Source organism: Rhinoderma darwinii, chromosome 12 (genome assembly GCF_050947455.1).
Source record: "Rhinoderma darwinii isolate aRhiDar2 chromosome 12, aRhiDar2.hap1, whole genome shotgun sequence".
In the NCBI taxonomy this organism is placed as follows: Eukaryota; Metazoa; Chordata; class Amphibia; order Anura; family Rhinodermatidae; genus Rhinoderma; species Rhinoderma darwinii.
This window is the reverse complement of record NC_134698.1, coordinates 29,677,316-29,702,147: the sequence shown is the minus strand read 5'-3', so window position 1 is coordinate 29,702,147 and position 24,832 is coordinate 29,677,316. Positions and strand designations below refer to the sequence as shown.

The following is a 24,832-nucleotide window of genomic DNA, read 5'->3' as shown; positions in this document are numbered from 1 at the left end:
AGCTGCTTCGTTCTAGCGATTGGTGGGGGTCTATGTGCTCGGATGCCCACCAATCCAAACTTCTGGCATGTCACTATGATATGTCAGAAGTTCGTCAAACGTTAAGCCCTTCAGACTGCTGCCATTTACAGAGGAAATTGAAAGTAATATTGTCATATTGTATTGTACACACTATGATCTGTTGCAGATGGTTAGCACTTTTCATGTCTCTGAAAGAAGCCTACAGGCTCCAACACTCTCGCTTTTGGCTGGAGAAGAGAATCTCTGTTACAACACCTGCAATCCCGACTAACAAGGACTTTATCCTCTGGGTAGATTTGCCACTCGCTTTTCCCAAAATCCAGGCTTCTCTTCCACTGCAGGTAAGATTACATTTAGACAAATTTCTGGTGAATAAATCAGTGGAACACTTGCCCAATAGTGTCCAGATAATATACAGTTTATCATGCAGATTGCTATCTATATATTCAGACATTCAGCATGTTTAAATCTTAAAAATTGATGTGTGTTTAGCTCCAAATTAATTGGATGTTTTATATTGTACCTGAAAGACTATACCTGTTAACTTTTTTGTGGTCGCCCTGAAAGGAACATGGAAGTTAACAACTCTATATGAGATAAATAAAGCTCCCAACCCTCTTACTTCAGGATAAAAAAAAAAATAGATATTTTTATATGTATTAGGGGGAAACACAGACACCGTGGCTATATGCTGTTGCCACTAGGAGGCTGACATGAAGTATAAAAATTGTTAGCTTCTCCTACAGGATATATCTACAGACACTGAGCCAGTTTATTCTTCGCTTAGTTTCCATAGGAGGCATACGCTCCTGCTTGTACAGCAGACTATCATTTTCCTATTTTAGTTTATCTTTTACTTTTCTCTAGGCTGGGAAACAGGGTCGACATTGTCCCTCTGTTATTCCCCTAATGGCGGGCACTCAGTGCCAATCTTACTGCGTTGTTTGTCCCCCTGCTAAAAGAAGGCAAGCGGGACAGGATCGTCAGCTCCTCTGTTGCCCACCAGCCCAATGGTCCCTGTATGTTTATCCTACCCCACCAGTTTCCCCTCTCACCGGAGAGAGGCACACTGAAGATGTACCTCTTTTGGTTTCCTACCTGGGAGCAGAAGAGGAGAGAATGGGTAAGTTCTTGAAGTGTTTTCCTCCACCGCCTACCGCGTGTTTTGGGGTGTGCTATTTTCAATGTAATGTGGCTGAAATTCAGTTGCTTCAGTCGCCGTGCAGTCCAGCGGCTGTGGCATACAGATTTGGCCCGCAGCTTTTCTCAGGCTTAGGCCCCTAGTCCTCCTGCGATCTCCCGATCTTGGTGACTGACCTTCTGGCCACAGCAGCCAATGGTGCACAAGCGTATTCCCTGGATCCTTCTCTTCTCTCCTCACTGGGGGTTGGTCATCATGTGCCTGCTGTCACACGATCAGCTTATTCTCCACCTGCCATCCACCTCCTGCCAGCAGTCTCCCTCATTGTCTACCACACTGTACAAACGTATTTCAGCCATCCTGCTCTATGTAGGAAGCGTTCTCCTTTTGCCATCCTAAATAGCCTCACAAGGTTTTACCATCCAACTCAGAATTTAAGTAGATATTTTCCAAGTAGTGGAAACATTCTGACAAAATTCTTTCTCATGCCACTCGGTTGAATCTTCCCAGAGGAAGTTTCTTTTAGATGGTCTAAATCACCAATAGTTGACCCCCACCCCAGTCTCCTGCCTAGCCAAAACAACTATTATCACCATGGCAGATGCAGCGTCATTTCGCGATCCACTGGACTGCCACATTGAATTATTTTCTAGGATCGCTTTTGAATCAACTGGCTCGGCTTTTAGACTCATTTTTGCTACTGCCTTCAAGCCCTGGCCTTCCCGGCACCCTTTGTCTACAGGCTTCTATACCAGGAGCGGGTAAAAACTCAGCCTGAAAGTTTGCCCCGACTCAAGTCTGTTCGGGTCGGGGGGCAGGCTTCTTCTCTTCAGGGACGTCTGGCTCATCCATATCTCAGACAGTTGGGTGTGGGAGGTGGTATCCACGGGGTACATAATAGAGTTTGCTAGTTTTCCTCCCTGATCATTTTTCAGTCCACTCCTCCCAAATTTTGACCCAAGACTCTGATACATATAGAGGAGTTCATTCCTGCCCCTCCAGACCTGAGATATCGAGGGTTTTACTACAATCTTTTTTGTCATGTCAAAGAAGGTCGGGTCGGCTCGGCTTGCCCTGTTCTGGATCTCCAACGTCTAAATTCTTACTTTTGGGGTCAGTCACTTCTGCATGGAGTTGAATTCATCGATAATCTTCATGGAACAAGGGGAATTTCTTTTTTCCGTAGACGTAAAGGATGCGTACCTCCACATCCCAATCCGTCTGTCTCATCAGCGTTTCCTATGGTTGGCGGAAGCACCCCACCTTTTTCACCAAAGTAATTTCTGTGGTGATGGCGCTGCTATGTTTCAAAGGGTTATCAGTCATGCCCTATCTTGGCAACATCTCGATGAAGTCTTCGTCTACGGGGGACAATTAGACCAATCTCCGAGAAAAAATAATACCTTGGCCCGCTTCGGTTGGATAAATAATCACTCCAAGTTCTTTCTTTTGCCTTCTCAGAGAATTACGTTTCTCATTTCTTGATGCTCTTTTTCAGTAAGAGTAAAGCTGCCTCTGGAGAAAATTTGTTTACTCAAATTGCTCCCCAGACTGGCATATCGTTCCCCACTGATGGTCTGTCACTCCCTCTGCTGGTGGCTCTTTCCTAGCGGTTTCCTATGGTCACTCCTTTCTTCCACCTTAGTGGGTGGTCCTCTCCACAAAATTGAAGCTGGGGGGGAACCCTTCGAAACCTGGAGTTCATTTGAACCTGGTTTTCGACACTCTATAGTCTGTTCTATTTGAGCCACTGTGCAACGATACATTTCTTTCATTCTTCTCTTCTGGAATGTGGTTTTCCAGGTGGCTGAGACATATATCTCTGATCTGGCAGCCCTTATTTTTTCTTTCCCCTTGTCTGGTGTTTTTTTTTTTTTTGCTCTTTTTATCTAAATGAAGGTATAGTTCCGCCCTTCTTCTGTCCCTCTCCAGCTCATCCCACAAAATACTATTTTGTCAACCTGGATTTTATCTGCGCATTGCAGGTCACCGGTCTCTCCCTTTTTCCTTCCGCAGATAAGATTGTTTACTTGTTGGATTCGGTTGGCTATCTGCATCAAGGATCGGGAGCCCAAATTTCAGGTTACGGCTAATTCTACTGGAGCGATCGGGGCCTCCTGGGCTGCGTGCCACCAGGCTTCTGCTCTCAAAGTGCGCATAGCGGCTACCTTGACGCTTCTTTACACGGTCACCAAGTTATACATGGTACATACTTTTGCATCATTGGATTCTTCACTTGGTCGCTAAGTCTTACAGGCATCTGTGGAATAGGCGACTGCGTTTTTTTCTGTTGCCGCCCCTGGGGACTGCTTTAGAATACCCCATGGTGTCTGTGCCCCCCCCCCCCCTCAGCCCTCCCATATAATACTTTTTAACTTTTTTCTTTAGTTAACCTGGTTGTCCGTTTGTCGGTTCTTTCTCTCTGGCTTCTGTTTAAAGTTCCTTACTTTTGTTCCTACTGCTTACGTACATACTGAATTGGCTCAGTGTTTGTAGGTGAGCTATATCCTGTAGCATGAGTTAACACGTTTAATGCTTAATGTCAGCCTCCTTGTGGCAACAGTATATACCCACGGTGTCTGTATCCCCCAATGAACTGGACAAGAATTTTACGGCGTGTACTCAAAAAATCCCCTTTTAAAAGTGAACCCTATGGAATTACCTGGATTTTTGCATTGATTACTAATAAAATATGGTCTTATTGTGTTGATTTATAATTGTGACTTAACAATCTAACTAAACTAATAACACACAAACAGTTGTACTTTTCATGTGTCTTAATGAGCACATCCACAGTGCAGGGAGAAGAATTAAGTGAACCCTTGAATTTAATAACCTGTAAATCCCCCTTAGCTACAATCACCTCCACCAAATGTTTCCTGTCGCTTCAAATAAAATTTCTGCAATGTTGAGGAGGAATTTTGGACTATTTCTCTTTGCAATTATGTTTAACTTCATCAATATTTCTGGGATGCCTTGTATGCACAGCCCACTTCAGGTCATACCACAGCATCTCGATAGGATTAAGGGCAGGACACTGACTTAGCCATTCACAAATCTTCTTCTTTTTCAACCATTCTTTAATTTATTTGTGGTTTGGTCATTGTCTTGTTGCATCACCCGCTTGAGGTCATGTACGGCTGCCCTTACATTCCCGTGTAAAATGTTTTTATACACCATTGAATTCATTGTTCCCTTAATGATTGCAAGGTGTCCAGGACCTGAGGCAGCAGAGCAGCCCCGTACCATGATGCTCTTTCCACCATGCTTCACAGTTAGGATGAAGTGTTCGTATGCAGTGTTCTTTCTTCCATTTGTAGACAATTTGTTTAATCGTAAATTGATCTACACCCAGCTCTTAAAGAGGCACTGTCACTAGTTTAGTAATGCCCTATCACCTAGCTAATCTATTAGGCGCTGTCACACTGATAATGCTAGTGAAAATTGTATCCCAAAAAGTTTATTATTTATTAAGTTATGAGCTTTTTTCCAAATATGTAAATGAGCCTTTATTGGACAAGTGGGAGGCAATAGCAGCGATTCTCCTGAGGGGGAGCTTTCTCACAGCCTTTGACACTGTCCTATCAGCATAAAGCTGTTTCACACAGTATGAGACACATTCTAGAGGGAAGGGGTATCAATTTAAATAGCCATATCTTGGGCTGTGGACCACCTGGAACAGAGGTTCTGGTGGCATATCAAAGAGGAGATTCTAATCTTTCAAATGACATCAGGATCGCAGTTCTAGCTGACATAACCCAAGATATCGCCAGTTGAATACACAGTCGTGAAAGGAAGCTGTATACTATATGATCAAGCTGTGTTGCTGGGCAGGGAAGGGGGAGAAGCTGTATGCCGATTGGACAGCGTCATACAGAAAACATTTCACCGCCCAGAGTGAAAAGAGTCACCTCCTATTTGGCTATTAGCATATTTGGAAAAATGCTCATAACTTTTAACCCGTTAGTGACCGGCCCATCGTGTTTCTACGTCGGTCACTAACGGGCCTTATTCCGATGCCATAGACTTTTTACGTCGCGGCATCGGAATAAGTTTACAGAGCAGGGAGCTGTCAAATCTCCCTGCTCTCAGCTGCTAGAGGCAGCTGAGGGCTGGGAGCGTCCCTGCTCTGCCGGGTGAGATCGATATTAGTATTGATCTCACCCGTTTAACCCCTCAATAGCGAGCACCGCATCTGAGTGGTTTTGGAGAGAGGGAGGGAGCTCCCTCTCTCTCTCCCACCGACACCCGGCGATACGAACGCCGAGTGTCTGTGTCTCCAATGGCAGCCGGGGGTCTAATAAAGGCCCCCAGGTCTGCCTGGAGTGAATGCCTGCTAGATCATGCCGCAGGCATGACCTAGCAGATGCCTGTCCGTGTTAAACGGACAGGCAGTAATACACTGCAATACAAAAGTATTGCAGTGTATTATAAATGCGATCGCAGAATCGCATATTATAGTCCCCTAATAGACTAGTAAAAAAGTTTAATAAAGTTAATTTAAAAAAAAGTGAAAAAAAATGAAAAACCCAGCTTTTCCCCTCACAAAATGCTTTACTATTAAAAAAACAAAATAAAGTTAAAAAGTTACACATATTTGGTATCGCCGCGTCCGTAACGACCCCGACTATAAGTCTATTACATTATTTAACCCGCACGGTGAACGCTGTAAAAAATTTAATAAAAAACAATGGAAAAATTGCTGTTTTCTGTGAATACTGACTTTAAAAAAATGTGATAAAAAGTGATCAAAAAGTCGCATCTACTCCAAAATGGTACCAATAAAAACTACAAGTCGTCCCGCAAAAAAAAAGCCCTCATACAACCGCATCGGCGAAAAAATAAAAACGTTACGGCTCTTCAAATATGGAGACACAAAAACAAATAATTTTGAAAAAAAAGCGTTTTTACTGTGTAAAAGTAGTAAAACATACAAAAACTATACAAATTTGGTATCGTAACAACCCGCTGAATAAAGTTATTATGTTATTTATATCACACGGTAAACGGCGTAGATTTAAGACGCGAAAAAGAGTGGCGAAATTTCAGGTTTTTTTCTATTTCCCCCCAAATAAAAGTTAATAAAAGTTAATCAATAAATAAAATGTCCCCCGAAATGGTGCTATTGAAAAGTACAACTTGTCCCGCAAAAAACAAGACCTTATACAGCTATGTCGACGCAAAAATAAAAGAGTTATAGCGCTTGGAATGCGACGATGGAAAAACGTAAAAAATGGCCTGGTCATTAAGGTCCAAAATAGGCTGGTCATTAAGGGGTTAAAACAATAAACGTTTTTTTAAAACAAATAACACTAGTTAGCAGCAAATCGCGTATTAGATAAGTTAGGAGATAGGGAATTAATAAACTGGCGACAGAGCCTCTTTAAGCAATGCTTTTGTAGCCTTTTTCAGGTTCATGGGTCTATAACATATCTTCTGAGGTCTTCTGAAAGTTGTTTGCCTCACAGCTTGGTTCACACTAATTAACCCCTTTAGGACACAGCCTGTTTTGGCCTTGTGGACACAGATGATTTTTTCAAATCGGACGTGTCACTTTGTGCTAATAACTCCGGAATGCTTTTACCTATCCAAGCGATTCTGAGATTGTTTTCTCGTGACATATTGTACTTTATGTTAGTGAAAAAATTGGTCGATAAATTCAATATTTATTTTTGAAAAACTTCAAATTTTAGCAAAAATTAAAATTTTTCTAAATTTAAATGTATTTGCTTGTAAAACAGATAATAATACCACACAAAATAGTTACTAGTTAACATCCCCCATATGTCTACTTTTATGTTTGCATCATTTTTTTTCACGTACTTTTTATTTTTCTAGGACGTTACGAGGCTTAGAACTTTAGCAGCAATATCTCATATTTTCAATAAAATTTCAATAGGCCATTTTTTCACGGACCAGTTCAGTTCTGAAGTGGCTTTAAGGGCCTTATATATTAGAAAGTCCCCATAAATCACCCCATTTTGAAAACTGCACCCCTCAAGGTATTCAAAACCACATTCAGAAAGTATTTTAACCCTTTAGGCGTTTCACAGGAATTAAGGCAAAGTAGAGGTGAAATTTACAAATGTCATTGTTTTTGCCGAAATTCATTTGTAATAAAAAAAAATCTGTAACACAGAAGATTTTACCAGGGAAACGCAACTCAATATTTATTGCCCAGATTCTGCAGATTTTAGAAATATTCAACATGTGGCCCTAGTGTGGTAATGGACTGAAACACAGGCCGCAGAAGCAAAGGAGCACCTAGTGCATTTTGGGGCCTCCTTTTTTTAGGAATATATTTTAGGCACCATGTCAGGTTTGTAGAGGTCTTGTGGTACCTAAACAGTCGAAACCCCCAAAAAGTGACCCCATTTTGGAAACTACACCCCGCAAGGCATTTTTCAAGGGGTATAGTTAGCATTTTGACCCCACAGTTTTTTTGCAGAATTTAGTGGAATTAGTCTGTGAAGATGAAAATCACCTATTTTTCTGTGGAAACATAGAATTTTTTCATTTTTACAAGGAATAAAGGAGAAAAAGCCACCCAACATTTGTAAAGCAATTTCTCCCGATTACGGCAATACCCCATATGTGGTCGTAAACTGATGTTTGGACCCACAGCAGGGCTCAGGAGGGAAGGAGCACCTTTTGGATTTTGGAGCGCAGATTTTGCTGGATTGGTTTTCAGTGCCATGTCGGGTTTGCAACGCCCCGGAGGGACCAAAACAGTGGAAACCCCCCAAAAGTGACCCTATTTCGGAATCTACACCCCTCAAGGAATTTTTCTAGGGGTTTAGTGAGCATTTTGGCCCCTCAGGATCTTTTTTAGAGCTAAGGTGACCAAAAAACAGCGATTTTGGCGCTTTAAATTCTTTATTTATTACAGCGTTCACCGTGCGCAATAAATGACGCTTTAATTTATTCTGCCGGTCGGTACGATTACGTCGATACCATATGTGTATAGTTTTTTTAAAGTTTTGCAGCGTTTGCACAATAAAATTACGTTTCTATAAAATTATTTATTTTCTGAGACACGCTATTCTGAGCCGTAACTTTTTATTTTTTCATCAAAAAAGCTGTGGGAGGTCTTGTTTTTTGCGGGACGGGTTGTAGTTTTTATTGGTACCATTTTGGGGTAAATGCAACTTTTTGATCACTTTTTATTCTATATCTTGGGAGGGGTGGTGAAAATAGCGATGCTGACAGTTTTCCGTTTATTTTGTTTGCGGTGTTCACCGTGCGGAAAAATGAACATTATAGTTTCATAGTTTGGGTCGTTACGAACATGGTGATACCAAATATGTGTTCTTTTTTTTAACGTTTTCATTTTTTCCCTATAATAAATGACTTATAGGAAAACAAAACCTTTTATTTTTACACTTTTATAAAACATTTTTATTAACTTTTTTTACTTTTTACACTTTATATTTTTGACCTGCAGCTTTGATCGCTGCTAGAATCCATTACACTACCTAGGTAGTGTAACGTATTCCAACTGTCAGTGTGACGTCACAGTCACTCTGACAGTTGGTCTACGAGGATCAGCAAAGGCTGATCCTCATAGGCTTCCATACATGGCAGACCCGGAGGCCGTTGCCTGGCCTCCGGATGCCATCACAAGCATCAGCAGCCCCCACAATTGCATGGGGGCTGCTGATGTGGTACAAACCCTGTACATGCGGAGATCGCAATCAAGCCCCGCATGTAAGGGGTTAATTGCCGAAATCAGCGGCGATAAGCAGCTGATCGGCAACACTGGATTGTCAGCTGTCGGGGACAGCTGATCTCCAAGTTCCCGATGCACACCTTGTCGCCAACAGTGTGCATCGGGAACGACACAGTGACTTCCTGTCACTCTGACAGGAAGCCTATCCGGACCAGCCGAAGGTTGGTCCTGATGGGCTTCCGTCCATGGCAGACCCGGAAGCCATTGTTTGGCTTCCGTTTGCCATACTAACTATCGGCAGACCCCGCGATTTCGGACCGGGGTCTGCCGATATGCTAGAAACCCCTAAAATTCGGCGATTGTAACCGATCGCCGAATTTAAGGGGTTAATTCGCCGAAATCAGCGGCAAAGGACCGCTGGCCGGCAAGAGGGGAGTGCGGGAAGTAACCTCCCGCAACGACGGACAGTTACGTCCTCGTGCGGATAGGGGTTAATCTTTCTTGGGAAGAACAGATTTATCAGTAACCAGGCTGTGTGTGCCTTCAATGGGCAAAGCAGCTGTGAAACCCACACTTCCAATCTCATCTTTTTTATTGATACACCTTTTGCCGATTAGCTCTTGGATAAGTCATTAACACAGAGGTTCACTTACTATTTCTCCCTGCACTGTGTATGTTTATATAATATGTTCAATAAAAGACATGAACAGTACAAACGGTTTGTGTGTTGTTAGTTTATTTAGATTATGTTTGTTTATTATTGTGACTTGGATAACAATCAGACCACGATTTATTCCTAATCAATGCAGAAATTCAGGTAGTTTCTAAGGGGTTCATTTACTTTTTCTTGCAACTGTAGCAAGAAGGGAGGAGATGGTATTTATCAATCGGTGGAGTGGATAGGGGTGAAGGTCAAATAAAGCAACATGCATTACATTGATATATTCATTGCATACATTTATCTTGTATCTTTAGGAAATGGTTTTTACCTGCCATTGTGAACCGGTCTATGGTTTTGCAGACCATGTGTTAACTCAACAAAATGCTGGTCAAGAACTTGTGCTGTGTTGCCAAGTTACCGAACTACCCTCTTTTCTGTCAATCTCCTCGCCATTGGTAAGCACATTTTATTTCTTGTTTTATATTTAGCTAGCCTAAACAAAGCAAACCCTGACAAAAACTTGTGGTCTAATTGCACCCTAGAATATTTACCACCAACAGCGGACGAGCACAACAGTGCTAGACCAGAATTTATATCCAAAAAATATATATTTTTTAATCAATACAAGATCATGATAAAAATAATCGTTAAAAACAATACCGACAGTCCAAGAACAAGGTGGATAAAGCAGGACAATATATTACACGATAATCAACAAAAAATGTCACTTAAATCGTAAGTGATCTTACGTATATACAGTAAATTCTTTTACACATAATATGTTATAACAAAAAAGTGCAAGTACCATGCTTGTTAGTCTGTTGGTGGTACTCGGTATTACACTCCTCAAAATTGAAATTGCAACACCAAGAAGGAAAGGTTTTGGAATTGTAGAAATCACAGGATCGATAGACATGTTAATTATATGCAAATGATAAAAAAAAAAATGGAAACAAAATATTCCAAACATCTAGATTTATTTATTATCGAATATGATCACCACACGCAGAAATACACGCCTTGGCATGCTATCAATATGCCACAGTGAATGCACTTGGCACACAAATCATCAAGATTTGCCGCTGGCAGCTTGTTTTGCAATTGCGGAGTAACAACGTCCAAGAGGTGCTCGATGGGAGACAAGTCTGTAGACGCTGCAGGCCATGGTAGGATTTAGGCCATCTTGCTGTGCACCATGATTGCCTTATAGAGAGAGCGGTGGCGTGTGGTCAATGGAACACCTGTAGCTGCCATCTGGCTCGTAGCTCCATGTCATGCAAACACCTTCTCATGCTTTGTGTCGACAGTGGTTGCTTTATACAGGCTTGGGATCTGACATCCAATTTCACTTGCGGTACAGAATGGATCACTATGAGGCATTCTTCCAATTAGATGATCCGTCCGTGCGCAGGTTGGCCTCCGCGCTCCTCTTGCTGTCATTCCCGTTCGGTGGTGTTCTCCCAACCTCCGGGGCATGCAACGTTAAACAGTGCTGAAATCTTGTCCTAGGTGCGTAGCGATCTGCCAGAGTGATAAACCAAAGTCTCTCAGTTCACGGATTCTGCCCGTCACTCTGTTTTTCTAGCTTTTCATTGTAAGCGACACCCTCCCATTCCATCCCATTTAATAATCTAGTTGCCCACCTTTGAACCCTCTCCAGTTCTCCTATATCCTTTTCACAATGTGGAGCCCAAAATTTAATTCCATATTCAAGATGTGACCATTCAAGGGATTTATAAGGTGGTAATATTACATTTGAATCACAGGTTTTTATCTCTTTTTATACACCCTAGAAAAATAAAGTTACCATCAACATATTTAAAAGATCAGAAAAACTGGCCTTGTTGCCTTTAGCAACCAATCAGAACTCAACTATTAACTCTAAGGGTATGTGCACACACACTAATTATGTCCGTAATTGACGGACGTATTTCGGCCGCAAATACCGGACCGACCACAGTGCAGGGAGCCGGGCTCCTAGCATCATACTTATGTACGATGCTAGGAGTCCCTGCTACTCCGTGGAACTGCTGTCCCGTACTGAAAACATGATTACAGTACGGGACAGTTGTCCTGCATAGAGGCAGGGACTCCTAGCATCGTACATAACTATGATGCTAGGAGCCCGGCTCCCTGCACTGTGTTCGGTCCGGGACTTGCGGCCGAAATACGTCCGTCAATTACGGACGTAATTAGTGTGTGTGCACATACCCTTAATCTGCACTGTAACTAGTTTCTATGGGCATCACTTGGCTGTGTCTAAACTTATACTACTGAAAACAGATAGAAAACACGGCGCCAGAAATTGCAAAATAACGATATACAGCCCCAGGGGCAAAGGATGGTAAACTGCTCACCTAGGAGGGTGGACACCGGTTAGGATGTCATAAAGGTAGGGGAGCTGCTGCCAGGTCCAAGCACAAACAAACCAAGTTTGTTGTCGAGAAATAGTATATCCAAGAGAGAAAATGGGACCAAATTGCGGCGCTGCTCAGGAAGGACGTCAGATGAAAGAGGATGTAATAAATGGAATTTATTGATGATGGAGTAGGCTACGCGTTTCGACGCCGGACCGGCGTCTTCATCAGGCCAATGTGTACAATACAATAAAAGCTCCTTTATATACATGGGGGAATTTAACAACATGATGAAAAAAACCGCCAAAACGGCGGGTCAAAGGTCACACACAGCGTTTGTCAGATGTAAACAAACAGATTCTAAAAATTACATAAAACTATACACATGTAATAACATGATATAAAACATTTGATAAATATATTCAATATATTCAATATATTACAAACTATCTCAAACAAGAAAAACATATAAAAACATAAGATGAATTTTTGTAAGGAAAAGGAGAAACTAAGGGATGGCCGGTGACATGCAGAGTTGGAACGCAAAGCGGTTCACCACAATGGGTTGAGCCGCAGGGTGGACCGCAAACAAAAGGGGTTGATTTGTGAATGAATGGACTGGAAAACAACAGGGGATTGGTGAGTCACATGAGGTGTAGGAGAGGACTGTCGTCACAATGTTGGATCGCAAAAGCGACAGGAAAGGAGCAACGGGAGAGAGGAGCCGGTGGCACGCAAATGTTGGAACGCAAACAGTTCAACGTAGGGAGGTGAGCCGCAAGGTGGACCGCAAACAAACGGAGTTGATTTATGAATGAATGGACAGGACATCAATGGGTCACATGGGGTAAGGAAATAAGGACCGCCGTTGTGATGTTAAACCGCAGGATTGGAAGGGCGAAAGAACCGGAGCAGAGTGAGTATTTAAAGGTTTTCCAAACCACTTAAAAGGATGATAATGGGAGAGTGTATTGCGGACCGTAATATTATAAAGTTAGTATAAAATTGGTAAAAAATTGGTATAAGAACTTGATATGTTGGTTGATTATTTAGAAAAAACATGAGGATGAGATAATATGTATGTATATATATATAACCACATGTCCGCAAAATGCAATGTGCGGAAATTGCAGTAATGAAGGGAGACAACCATGAAATTACCATGGGGAAGGGATACCATAGGGAATTTGGAGGAAATATATATGTGTATACGTTGGGAAAATGATAGGGACAAGAGTATCTTAATCTAGGGACGTTTCTATGAGATCATTAAGGCCATTTGGGTGCAGGGTTTCCAGTTTGAAGATCCAGAAGTTCTCTCTCTGTTTGAGTTTAGTAAACCTATTAGGGGTATCCGCAGGAATCTGTTCGATCGGGGTAACAATTAAATCAGTAAAACTACAATTATGTTTGAGAGCACAATGGCGTGACACACTTTGTTTTAAAAAACCTTGCTTAACATTAAATCTATGCTTGTTGATTCGGTTTCTTAACGTTTGGGTGGTGCGACCTACGTACTGCAGGTTGCATGTACACTGTAAGAGGTACACAACGTAAGTACTGCCACAGTCTAAATGGCTTTGAATGGGATAATACATATTGGTTTTTAAAGAATGAAATTGCGTGGATTTCTTTGCAATATTATTACAGCACAAACATCTAGCATGTTTACATGAAAAAGAGCCATTTTGTGTTGAAGAATTCATAACTGTCTTATTGTTGTTATGTAGCCTGCTAGGGGCTAGTAGATTTTTCAAAGTTTTAGATCTTCTAAAAGTGATTAGGGGTTTCGCGGGGAGTAATGTTTTTAAAAAAGGATCGTTGGTTAAAACGTGCCAATGCTTTCTAAAAATGGACAAAATATTCTTGCTACTTTTATTAAATGAGGTGATGAAATTTACATTCTGTTTGTTGAATTTATTTTTTGTAGTCTTTTCACCATTGATAGTATTAGACGGTATTGGTTCTTTAATGCATTCAGATTGGGTCATACTTCTTGCTCTTGTCTCTGCACCCTTGATTAGGCTCCTGGGAAAACCTTTTTCTAGAAATCTTTTATTGAGAATCTTGCATTCTTTATTGAAACTAATATCATCAGAACAGTTTTTTCTTATCCTCCGATATTGTCCAAACGGGACATTTTTTAGCCAAGGTGTGTGGTGTGCACTTGTAAAATCCAAATAACTATTTACATCCACACTCTTAAAATGGGTACTGGTGGAAAAAAGGTTCCCATTATTTTTAATGGTTATGTCCAAAAAATCAATAATAGTAGCTGAATAAGTGTATGTAAAAGTAAGGCCAAATGTATTTTTGTTTAAATAATCAATAAAAGCTTTAGCAGCGGATATGTCCCCTCTCCAGATGAAAAACAGATCATCGATGTACCGTTTATAGTAAATAATATGGTTTTTGAATATGTGTTCATTCCAGATGAAAGAATCCTCAAAGGACCCCATGTAGAGGTTTGCATATGACGGTGCAAAACGAGTCCCCATTGCACAACCCTTAATTTGTTTATAAAAAACGTCCTCAAAAGTAAAAGCATTATGTGTTAAAATAAAATCAATACAATCAATAAGAAAAGTCAATTGCCTATTTGGAATACGGGGATCTAGCGCAAGAAAAGAGGAAACAGCCTCCATACCTTGTGTGTGTGGGATGTTGGTATAAAGCGACGAAACATCTGCAGTAAGGAAACTCAAATCGGATAGTTTATATAAGGGTTGTAGTTGTAATAATTCTCTAATTAGCTGTGTTGAATCTTTTAGGTAAGAAGGTAATTTTAAAACCAAGGGTTGGAGATGAATATCGATATAATGTGATAGATTATTGGTTAAAGACCCTATCCCTGAAATAATGGGTCGGCCTGGGGGATTAGACAGATGTTTATGTATCTTTGGCAGATGGTACATGAAAGGGGTTGCAGGACATGTGGTTATATATATATACATACATATTATCTCATCCTCATGTTTTTTCTAAATAATCAACCAACATATCAAGTTCTTATACCAATTTTTTACCAATTTTATACTAACTTTATAATATTACGGTCCGCAATACACTCTCCCATTATCATCCTTTTAAGTGGTTTGGAAAACCTTTAAATACTCACTCTGCTCCGGTTCTTTCGCCCTTCCAATCCTGCGGTTTAACATCACAACGGCGGTCCTTATTTCCTTACCCCATGTGACCCATTGATGTCCTGTCCATTCATTCATAAATCAACTCCGTTTGTTTGCGGTCCACCTTGCGGCTCACCTCCCTACGTTGAACTGTTTGCGTTCCAACATTTGCGTGCCACCGGCTCCTCTCTCCCGTTGCTCCTTTCCTGTCGCTTTTGCGATCCAACATTGTGACGACAGTCCTCTCCTACACCTCATGTGACTCACCAATCCCCTGTTGTTTTCCAGTCCATTCATTCACAAATCAACCCCTTTTGTTTGCGGTCCACCCTGCGGCTCAACCCATTGTGGTGAACCGCTTTGCGTTCCAACTCTGCATGTCACCGGCCATCCCTTAGTTTCTCCTTTTCCTTACAAAAATTCATCTTATGTTTTTATATGTTTTTCTTGTTTGAGATAGTTTGTAATATATTGAATATATTTAATATATTTATCAAATGTTTTATATCATGTTATTACATGTGTATAGTTTTATGTAATTTTTAGAATCTGTTTGTTTACATCTGACAAACGCTGTGTGTGACCTTTGACCCGCCGTTTTGGCGGTTTTTTTCATCATGTTGTTAAATTCCCCCATGTATATAAAGGAGCTTTTATTGTATTGTACACATTGGCCTGATGAAGACGCCGGTCCGGCGTCGAAACGCGTAGCCTACTCCATCATCAATAAATTCCATTTATTACATCCTCTTTCATCTGACGTCCTTCCTGAGCAGCGCCGCAATTTGGTCCCATTTTCTCTCTTGGATATACTAAACTTATACTAAGCCTGGATGCGACGACCAGCGGACTCTTCATCCGTCACGATGTGGTCTGGGACCTTGTTCGGGAGATAGCTGTGGGTCCCAGAGGTAGGACCCACATTTATCAAACATTTATGACATCTCCTGTGAATATGCCATAAATGTCTACATTGGAATACCCCTTTCAATATATGCTAAAGCTGCATATTTTTATTTAACAATAACTTGTTAAAGTGTTTTACTGTAGTGTCATATACCTTTTACAACCTCAATACCCAAATTCTGTAAGTTGTGTTGGTTAAGTTGCATTGTCTTATAATATCCAAGGGTCAGTTGCTAATACATTTTATACAAATATGGAATATGAATGTAATAACATTGTATTGAACACTTTGCCCTCTCAGGTAACTGCGGCACCAATAGATACTTACTGTAGTGATCGAAGCGCAGAATATGAACGGCAGATATTGAGAAATGGGGGTAACCCAGAAGTCTGGAAGTTTCTTGTATTTGGGGCACCCGAACTTCATGCTGATTGGCTTTTAAGGGATTCACAATTTTTCCCTGAGAATCCATGTGGTCTTCTAGCAATTCGGCCATGTCATGGGTGGTCATTTATCAGGATCCCAGGTAGGTGAATAAAATGTTGGAATAAACCGTGATGATAACATTCACCTTTTTATACCTCCCATTCATCTTCTATCAGCAATATCTGTGTATTAACCATTTTTTATATTATATCCTATTGGTCATAAATATCTGGCCACTATATGGATAGATGGGTGTGTGCTTAGGTTTAGAGTTTTCCGAACTGTTTCATAAAACATAATTTTTTTTTAAAATGACTAAATTTCAAATTGTTTCTTTTGGGTCTGTGAAAGTGATCAATTGTGAGAAAACATGCCTGATATCGATGTAGTTGAAGGCATTATGTCTCTCAAAAGAAATGGTCGTTTTGAGAACGTAGTTTTAGGTTTTTTCAGTCTTACCTTGTGTCATGATGTGTACTTTAGTTCAATCAAGGTAACATTAAAAGATCAACTTATACTGAAATAAAAATATTAACATTTCAATGGGTTATCCCAGAGTCGGTGGTTTCCCCTGAAATTCCTGTACCCACCTAATTACTAACAACATATTGTTGCATGCTGTCCTAAGACACTTACCATGTGCTTTTTTTCATTGTTTGTGGCCTCCGGTTCCTGCGTTCTGCTTGATGGATTCACTGTGAATACTGGGCAGTTCTGCAGAGCAGCACCCATGACCGCTGTTTTACAGAGGCAAACTACAATTCCCAGAAGCCTCCTGGCTCCATGTACTCTCTGTCGTGCATCCTGGTGTAGCCTGCGTAGCCCATCCACAATGTTTTCATTTGTGGTTCAGGCGTAAATTCTTCTGCGCAGGCTCGGCTGCTGCTGTCATACAACCGAGCGATGCTCTGAGAGTACAGGGGAGTGACTCAGGAGAGGGACAGCTTTGACAAACAGCTGTCCTCACTGCACATGCCCGCCCTGTGCGGTAAGGATGGGGGAAAACCGTACATGTGCAGGTTCGCAGTACAGGAAGTTCCAGCGCTGAGCATAAGAGAAAATGGGGACCTAACTGCGCATGCTTGACTGCCGGGAACAGGACTACTGGAAGACGTGTCCAATAGCAACGAGGGTTAAACGACCATTTGCAATGAGTTATTTCAGGGGATGATTATGGTAAAACGGATGATATTGGGAGGGTTTGATTATTTTACATAGGCCACCCGCTAAGTGAACAAGGATATTTTGGGAATACCCTTTTAAGTTGTGATGTGTAAGCTGTTTGCCGATATAAGCCATGAACTGATGCCTATCAAAAATTGCCTGGCCACTTAAAGAGGATCTGTCACTAGTTTAGTAATGCCCAATCTCCTAACTTATATAATAGGCACTGTCACACTGATAATGATAGTGAAAGTTGTGTCCAAAAACGTTTCTTATTTTAAGTTATGAGCTTTTTTCTAAATATGCAAATGAGGCTGTACTAGCCAAAGGGGCGGTAACGCTGCTATTTGTCTGTGGGCAGTGTTTGTGTCGTCTGTATGACGCTGTCCAATCAGGGTCATACAGCTTCTTCTCTTCTCTGCACAGCGTGATATTCGCTTCAATCGTGAGATCACGCTATGTTTACAATTCCAGTTCAACACATTGCCTCAGCGGTCATCCAGGAAGGCGGGCCCTGCATTCATAGTATCGTAGTTGATAAGGTTGAAAAAAAGACGGGTCCATCAAGTCCAACCTATAATTCTACCGTGTTAATCCAGAGGAAGTAAAAACCCGCTTGAGCCTGATGCCAATTGCCTCGTTATGGGAAAAACTCTGTTCTGACTCCAAATATGGCAATCAGAATAAATCCCTGGATCAACGTCTCATCTCCAGAATCAAGTACTCATAACTTGTAATATTATTGGAGTTTCCACTGTTTTGGCACCACAAGACCTCTTTAAACCTGACATGGTGGCTAAAGTATAATCTAAAAAAAGGAGGCCCCAAAATCCTGTAGGTGCTCTTTTGCTTCGGAGGCCGATGTTTCGATCCATTAGGACACTAGAGCAATAAATATTGATTGCGTTTCTTTGGTAAAACCTTCTGTGTTACAGGAAAAAATGTATTACAACTTAATTTTGGCAAAAAAAAATTATATTTGTGAATTTCCCCTCTACTTTGCTTTATTTCCTGTGAAACGCCTAAAGGGTTAAGAAACTTTCTGAATGCTGTTTTGAATACTTTGAGGGGTGCAGTTTTTAAAATTGGGTAATTTATTGGGGAATTCTAAGATATAAGGCCCTCAAAACCACTAAACTGGTACCTGTAAGAATAGCATTTTAAAGTGTTCTTGAAAATGTGAGAAATTGCTGTTAAAGTTCTAAAAATAAAAGGACATTCAAAAAATGATGCAAGCACAAAGTAGACAAATTTTCAGGGTTGAAGTACACCCGTAGCCCAACTTCAAGGTGAGCATCAAGATGCATCACTGGTGGATGTCTCTCGTGAATGTGGAAGCTCAAAATGCACCACACCGCCTCAGAAGAGCTTATATATCGGCCAGATTGGAACCTCATGACTTTGTCGTTTTTATTATTAGTTCTAAACGCAAACGTGGCCTGTTCACTACCTAGTTAACATATTTACATATATATTTCATGGCTTCGACGCTGTTACATATTTTGACGTTGATATGCGCTTGAAATGTTCTTGATAACACTGGTGAATAGGGTATAACCCATCCATTGTCCAAAACAATTTCTTGAATGTTACCATGTAACCTGACTGTAGCTGTGAAAACCACCTTAGGGTATCTTTTAGAGCAATGACCCTCCTGCATGCAAGGAGAGTTTCTATTTAAAGCGCCGCATTGCGTCTTTACAATCTCGTGCAATATCGGATCCTCGTTCCGGTCACGAAATTCAGCACTTATGACAGTCAACCGATTCGTGACAAATTTTTTTCTTGCATGTGGGCACGCTTTTGCCACTCAACGCTGTACATGAAACAAAGAGCTGAACGGAAAACTTTTTGTTTTGTGATCAGGTCGAACATCAACTTTAGTTTTAAATGAAAAACTCTGGCTTTGATATCATGCCTATCATAAGTTGCCTGTCCTGCGAGAAGTTCTTGGAAATTTTCGTACAACTTTGAATTAGTTGTGAATGTTATGAAAAGGTCAGACCGGACGTATTATCGGACATAGCAGAAAGCATCTTGTGTACGTTCACGCATGTAACGCGGACCACCGGTAAAACTGGATGGCAGGATAACTAATCGTCCTAAGTTTTCCACGTTATTATCTTGTTGCATGGCGTCTCGCAGATGCGCTTAATCTTCAGTGCGTAAACGTGTCTGGTTAGTGCGTATGTACACTAAACGCTCTGTCTCTATTTTCGCATACATGTCCACAATAAATTGGCTGAACAATCCTCGAAATCATTGCAAATAGATAAAACGTTTACTCCTTATCTGCAGCAGGTATGAATACAATTGCTGGGCTGATATATTTTTATGAAAATTTGTTACCCTAGCAGTAGAATTAACTTGGTAGAGTCCAAAATTGTACCCATCTTCCCCGTGGCAATAAATTAAAGGATATTGCAGGGCATCGTAAGCTCTGTGTGTTTCGAAAATGCGTTGCAGGCGATCGTCGTGAGTGCGCAACACGATGTCACGCCTATTACACTCCTGATCAACTAAAATCACTGCAACTTCATCTGTGACGGGAGCGTTATACCTGGCGCGGTGTTCAGCAACAGGACGTCTATCTGCGCTGGTGATCGTTTTGTAATCATTGCTTTGCCGCTGCGGAATAGACTGTAATGCAGCTTTGAAACTATGCACGTACGGGTTCACCTGATGCTGCATGTTTTGAAGTGGAGATATAAGGTTACTATTTAGTTCTGGAAAGTTCTGATTTCTGATATTGGCCTGTTCATTGTAATCTGATACGAAATAAATCTGTAGAAATTTTAGCTCATCTTGTGGTAGCAAAGATGAGATGGTAAACTTGGCCTTGCACCTTGAATAGTTTTGCCCCAAAAGACGTCATTTGGAATGCGCTGTTTTATAAACGGATACTGTCTAAGAAGTGTTTTGATTGTGGATGGTCTCCGTTTAAAAGTTGTTTTATAAGCTCTGTAGGTTCTTGACATTTTTCAATGTGAACTTCACCACTTGAACAACAAATTCCATTTGGTTCTTTTCTCCATTTGAGAGCACCGTGAAAATTAAGACCATACCACCTACAGAAGCAAATTCAGCATAGTCAATCCTAGGGGAATACATAAAACCTGCTGTTTCCTTATTGACCCAAGGAACAACATTGTTTGCCGCACCATACTCCTGAGACCCATCTGAATCTTCTGATGAAATAGACATTCTATTAAAGAGGCTCTGTCACCAGATTTTGCAACCCCTATCTGCTATTGCAGCAGATAGGCGCTGCAATGTAGATTACAGTAACGTTTTTATTTTTAAAAAACGAGCATTTTTGGCCAAGTTATGACCATTTTTGTATTTATGCAAATGAGGCTTGCAAAAGTCCAAGTGGACGTGTTTAAAGTAAAAGTCCAAGTGGGCGTGTATTATGTGCGTACATCGGGGCGTTTTTACTACTTTTACTAGCTGGGCGTTCTGACGAGAAGTATCATCCACTTCTCTTCAGAACGCCAAGCTTCTGGCAGTGCACAGACACACAGCGTGTTCTCAAGAGATCACGCTGTGACGTCACTTCCTGCCCCAGGTCCTGCATCGTGTCGGCACCAGAGGCTACAGTTGATTTTGCAGCAGCATCAGCGTTTGCAGGTAAGTCGATGCAGCTACTTACCTGCAATCGCTGATGCTGCTGCAGAATCAACTGTAGCCTCTGGTGCCGATGCGTCCTCGCTCGTCTGACACGATGCAGGACCGGGGGCAGGAAGTGAGTGACGTCACAGCGTGATCTCTCGAGGACACGCTGTGTGTCTGTGCACTGCCAGAAGCTGGGTGTTAACGATGAGAAGTGAATGATGCGGATTCGTCAGCATCATACACTCCCATTCCTAACGCCCAGCTAGTAAAAGAAGTAAAAACGCCCCGATGTACGCACATAATACACACCCACTTGTACTTTTACTGTAAACACGCCCAGTTGTACTTTAGAAAGCCTCATTTGCATAAATACAAAAATGGTCATAACTTGGCCAAAAATGCTCGTTTTTAAAAAATAAAAAAGTTACTGTAATCTACATTGCAGCGCCGATCTGCTGCAATAGCAGATAGGGGTTGCAAAATCTGGTGACAGAGCCTCTTTAAGAGAGTGTCGAATTCCATCAACCTCTAAGCGTGATTGACGTTGTTCTGCGGATTCTGCCGGCCGTATTTCATTTAGTCTTTCTCTTTCAGTCAATAAATAACTTTCAATATCTTGGCGCGTGCGTTCATAATTCTCTCTAGCTGATTCCAATCATCGTTGATATTGGTCTTCGCTTTCGAGAGCCCTGGCATAGTTGTGACGTTTGCGATTGGCGGTTAATCGAGCGTCATGTTCTTCAGCTCTTTCAAGCTCTAGAGAGGCCGCTGTGCGAGCTCTCTCACAATTCAAGCAAGATTCTCTGTCGGTGAAAGTTTCAGACTCACGTGACGATGCATGGCTCTCTCGGTCAGCAGATAGTCGCGCTTCACGTTCCTCGTTGCTCTCCAGAGACAGAGAGGCCGCCATGTGAGCACGCTGTGTACTTAGCCAAGACTCACGCTAGGTATAAGTTTCTGATGCTCGAGTTCTGGCCTGACGTCCTTGAGCTGCAGTAAGTGTCGCCTCATGATCTTCTTCAGATTCTTGAGGCCTAATTAATCTCATTCTTTTTGCATTTCTGCTATATTGAGAAATATTTGATCATTTTCTGGAAGGCATTTACTCTCTTGAGACCGAGAGGCCTCTGTCCGAGCCCTTTGAGACAACCAATCAGATTACAGTTTTTTGAGGGAGCTAGGTGCATGAAAGCAGCAAGCGGATTGGTTGCTTTATCTCTCTTCTATGTGGAATATCCAGTACAGAGAAACGTTGTAACTTTTGTCCATAGCAACCAATCAGATTACAGTTTAGATTCTTGTGAGGCAGCAGGTGAATGATAGCAGCGATCTGATTGGTTGCTATATCTCCTTACTATGTGTGAAAATCAATGTAGACAAATGTTGGAGCTGTTGTCCATAACAACCGATCAGATTACAGTTCTTTTTTTCTGAGGCAGCTTGGACAGTGAAAGCAGAAACCTGATTTGTAGTTATTTGAACCTCCGATGCATAAAAAAAACCCAATATAGTCTATAGTTGGAGTTGTTAGCAACCAATCAGATCACAGCTGTAATTTGTCTGAGGCAGCTTGAAAAATTTGCAGCAATCTGATTGATTGCAAACTCTCCCTTATATGACAACCAGTATAGATGAAATTTGAAGCAGTTGCTCATAGTAATCTACTGGGATCTATATTTCCAAGACAATACAAAATGAAAGTAAAAATGTGATTGGTTGCCATGGTTTCCATGTGTTTGTTGTTGTACTAATGCAATGTAAATAAATTTTTGAAAAAATTTGCATATCTCCTGATTGAGTGAACTGATTGCGATGAAATTTAAACTAACTTCAGGTTGACCCCTATGTGTTTCTAAAAACTCAAATAGACAAAAATTCCAAAAATGATCTTAATGCAGTCTATCACTTATCCTTCATCCCCCCCAATTATTTTTTTTCGCAAATATTTACAATGTACAGACACGCAAAGTTTACAGTTTTATTATATGTAGAGATGGGATCATTTTTAAGTATATCCCAATGTTTAATACTTTCCTTATGTATATGTTGTCTGAATTGAACGTAGTAATGAAGTTAATACTAAGGATGATTTTGTTATCGTTTCCTGTTTCCTTCGTTTTTATTTTGAAACCGTCTTCTTGCATTATTGCTGATTTTTTTTTGATTTTTTTAAAGCGTTTTTAATGACACTTTTGAGGTATCCTTTTTTTCTATGAATCTTTGGCTTAATATCTGTATTTGCTCTTCATGGGCTGAGGTGGTAGAGCAATTTTTTCTCACTCATCTGAATTGTCTGTGTGGTATATTAAACGTGCATATTTTAACATTTAAAATCCAGGAATCCATTTGTGTCCACTTTCTTAAGGTGGGTTTTTGTTATGACTGATCTAAAAAAACCAATGTTCGTTTCAGACAAATTAGGTGTAAATTGTAGACCTCACTTATTTTTGTTTAATGTTCTTACGAAGGCATTTGCTTGTTCTGTGGTGCCGGACCATAGTATGAAAAGGTCCGCTATATAACGACCATAGTATATGATATTCTGTTCTCCAGAATAGACCGCTAAAGAGGCACAACACTGTATTGTATGGGGGGGGGGGGGGGGCACAGAAATTCCTCAGGGCTGCCCTAATTCTTCTGTGCGCTGTATGCATTTTTTTGCTAGAGTTTTATAGTGTGTACACAGTATAAAACTATATCTGGACACTGTGACTGTCTGTTTGGCTTCTGTATAGCTAATTATTTGGGTGTTATAAGATCATACTTATTTTGAATTTTTTTGGACTTATAGGGAACAGTGCCCTAACTACCCCTGGAACATCTTATCTTCTGCTTTTAGCACTAATATTTTAATGCTAAGAAGACAAAAAATTGGAGGATAACTGCACCTTAAAGTATCCATTTTTTCACAACAAAACTACAGTACCAGGAGGGTTTTCTTACTTACATTCAGGCCTTTGTAGTGGTACAGGATTCTTCGTTCCGACCGCACGAGCCTTGTCTTTCCACCACCCGTCTATACTCTCCAGCGACCTTTTACCCACTCACTCTGAATGGGGTTCCATAAGCCACATTCATTTTCATTGTTACCATACTTTGTTGCGTATTTTCCGTATAATTAGTCCCATTAAAATTATTGTTAATGGAAACGTTTGGAACGGCACTGCGAACAGAAGCTAAACATTTTATCTTCTATCTGAGGGTTTTATTTACGTTAAAGCGAGAATTTGGGTTTTATGTCGTTTTGCATTTTTTGGGGGGTTCTTCAATTTTTTGCATTTCTTGGACTTTCTTATACGGAGAAAATCTAAGTTGCGGTGTACAGAATAATATATATATACAAATTTTTTTATTTTTTTTTTCTCAAAGTATACTATAAAAGTGAAGTGTTCCATGCTGGTCACTGAAGCAGTGACCTAAGTTTAATAGAATGTTTTCATGTTTGAGCACGTCCTTATTCTACTACAAGATGAGTATAATTTATGGTAATGTTAGGTTTTTTTTTTTTTCCTCATGCTACCTCAAGTAATACACTCTATTACTGTCTGATGGAGAGTTGAAGTTCCCATCAGGACTGTGGGAATCTCCAATACCTTCCTGTTCTATTGATAAAAAATGGCTCAGATTTAAATGGAAGGAAGTGGCAGAGTTGTTAGCAGTCTCAAAGGTTCATTCTGTTTGTGAAAGCTAGACGAGGCACTTCTTATGACCCTATTGTTTTTCTTACTCTAATGGAGAATGAT

The 24,832-nt window shown here is 40.8% G+C and overlaps 1 protein-coding gene across 4 annotated transcripts in view; it reads left to right on the top strand.

Annotated features, from left to right (window-relative positions):
* The window catches only part of INO80 (INO80 complex ATPase subunit), a 324,729-nt gene that overhangs the window by 226,706 nt on the left and 73,191 nt on the right, over window positions 1-24,832 (top strand). For all 4 annotated transcript variants that reach the window (XM_075844867.1, XM_075844866.1, XM_075844865.1 and 1 more), the window contains exons 24-26: window positions 188-362; window positions 9,807-9,947; window positions 16,185-16,410. In XM_075844867.1, coding sequence (XP_075700982.1) covers window positions 188-362; window positions 9,807-9,947; window positions 16,185-16,410 — 542 coding nt within the window. The remainder of the gene's footprint in view (window positions 1-187; window positions 363-9,806; window positions 9,948-16,184; window positions 16,411-24,832) is intronic.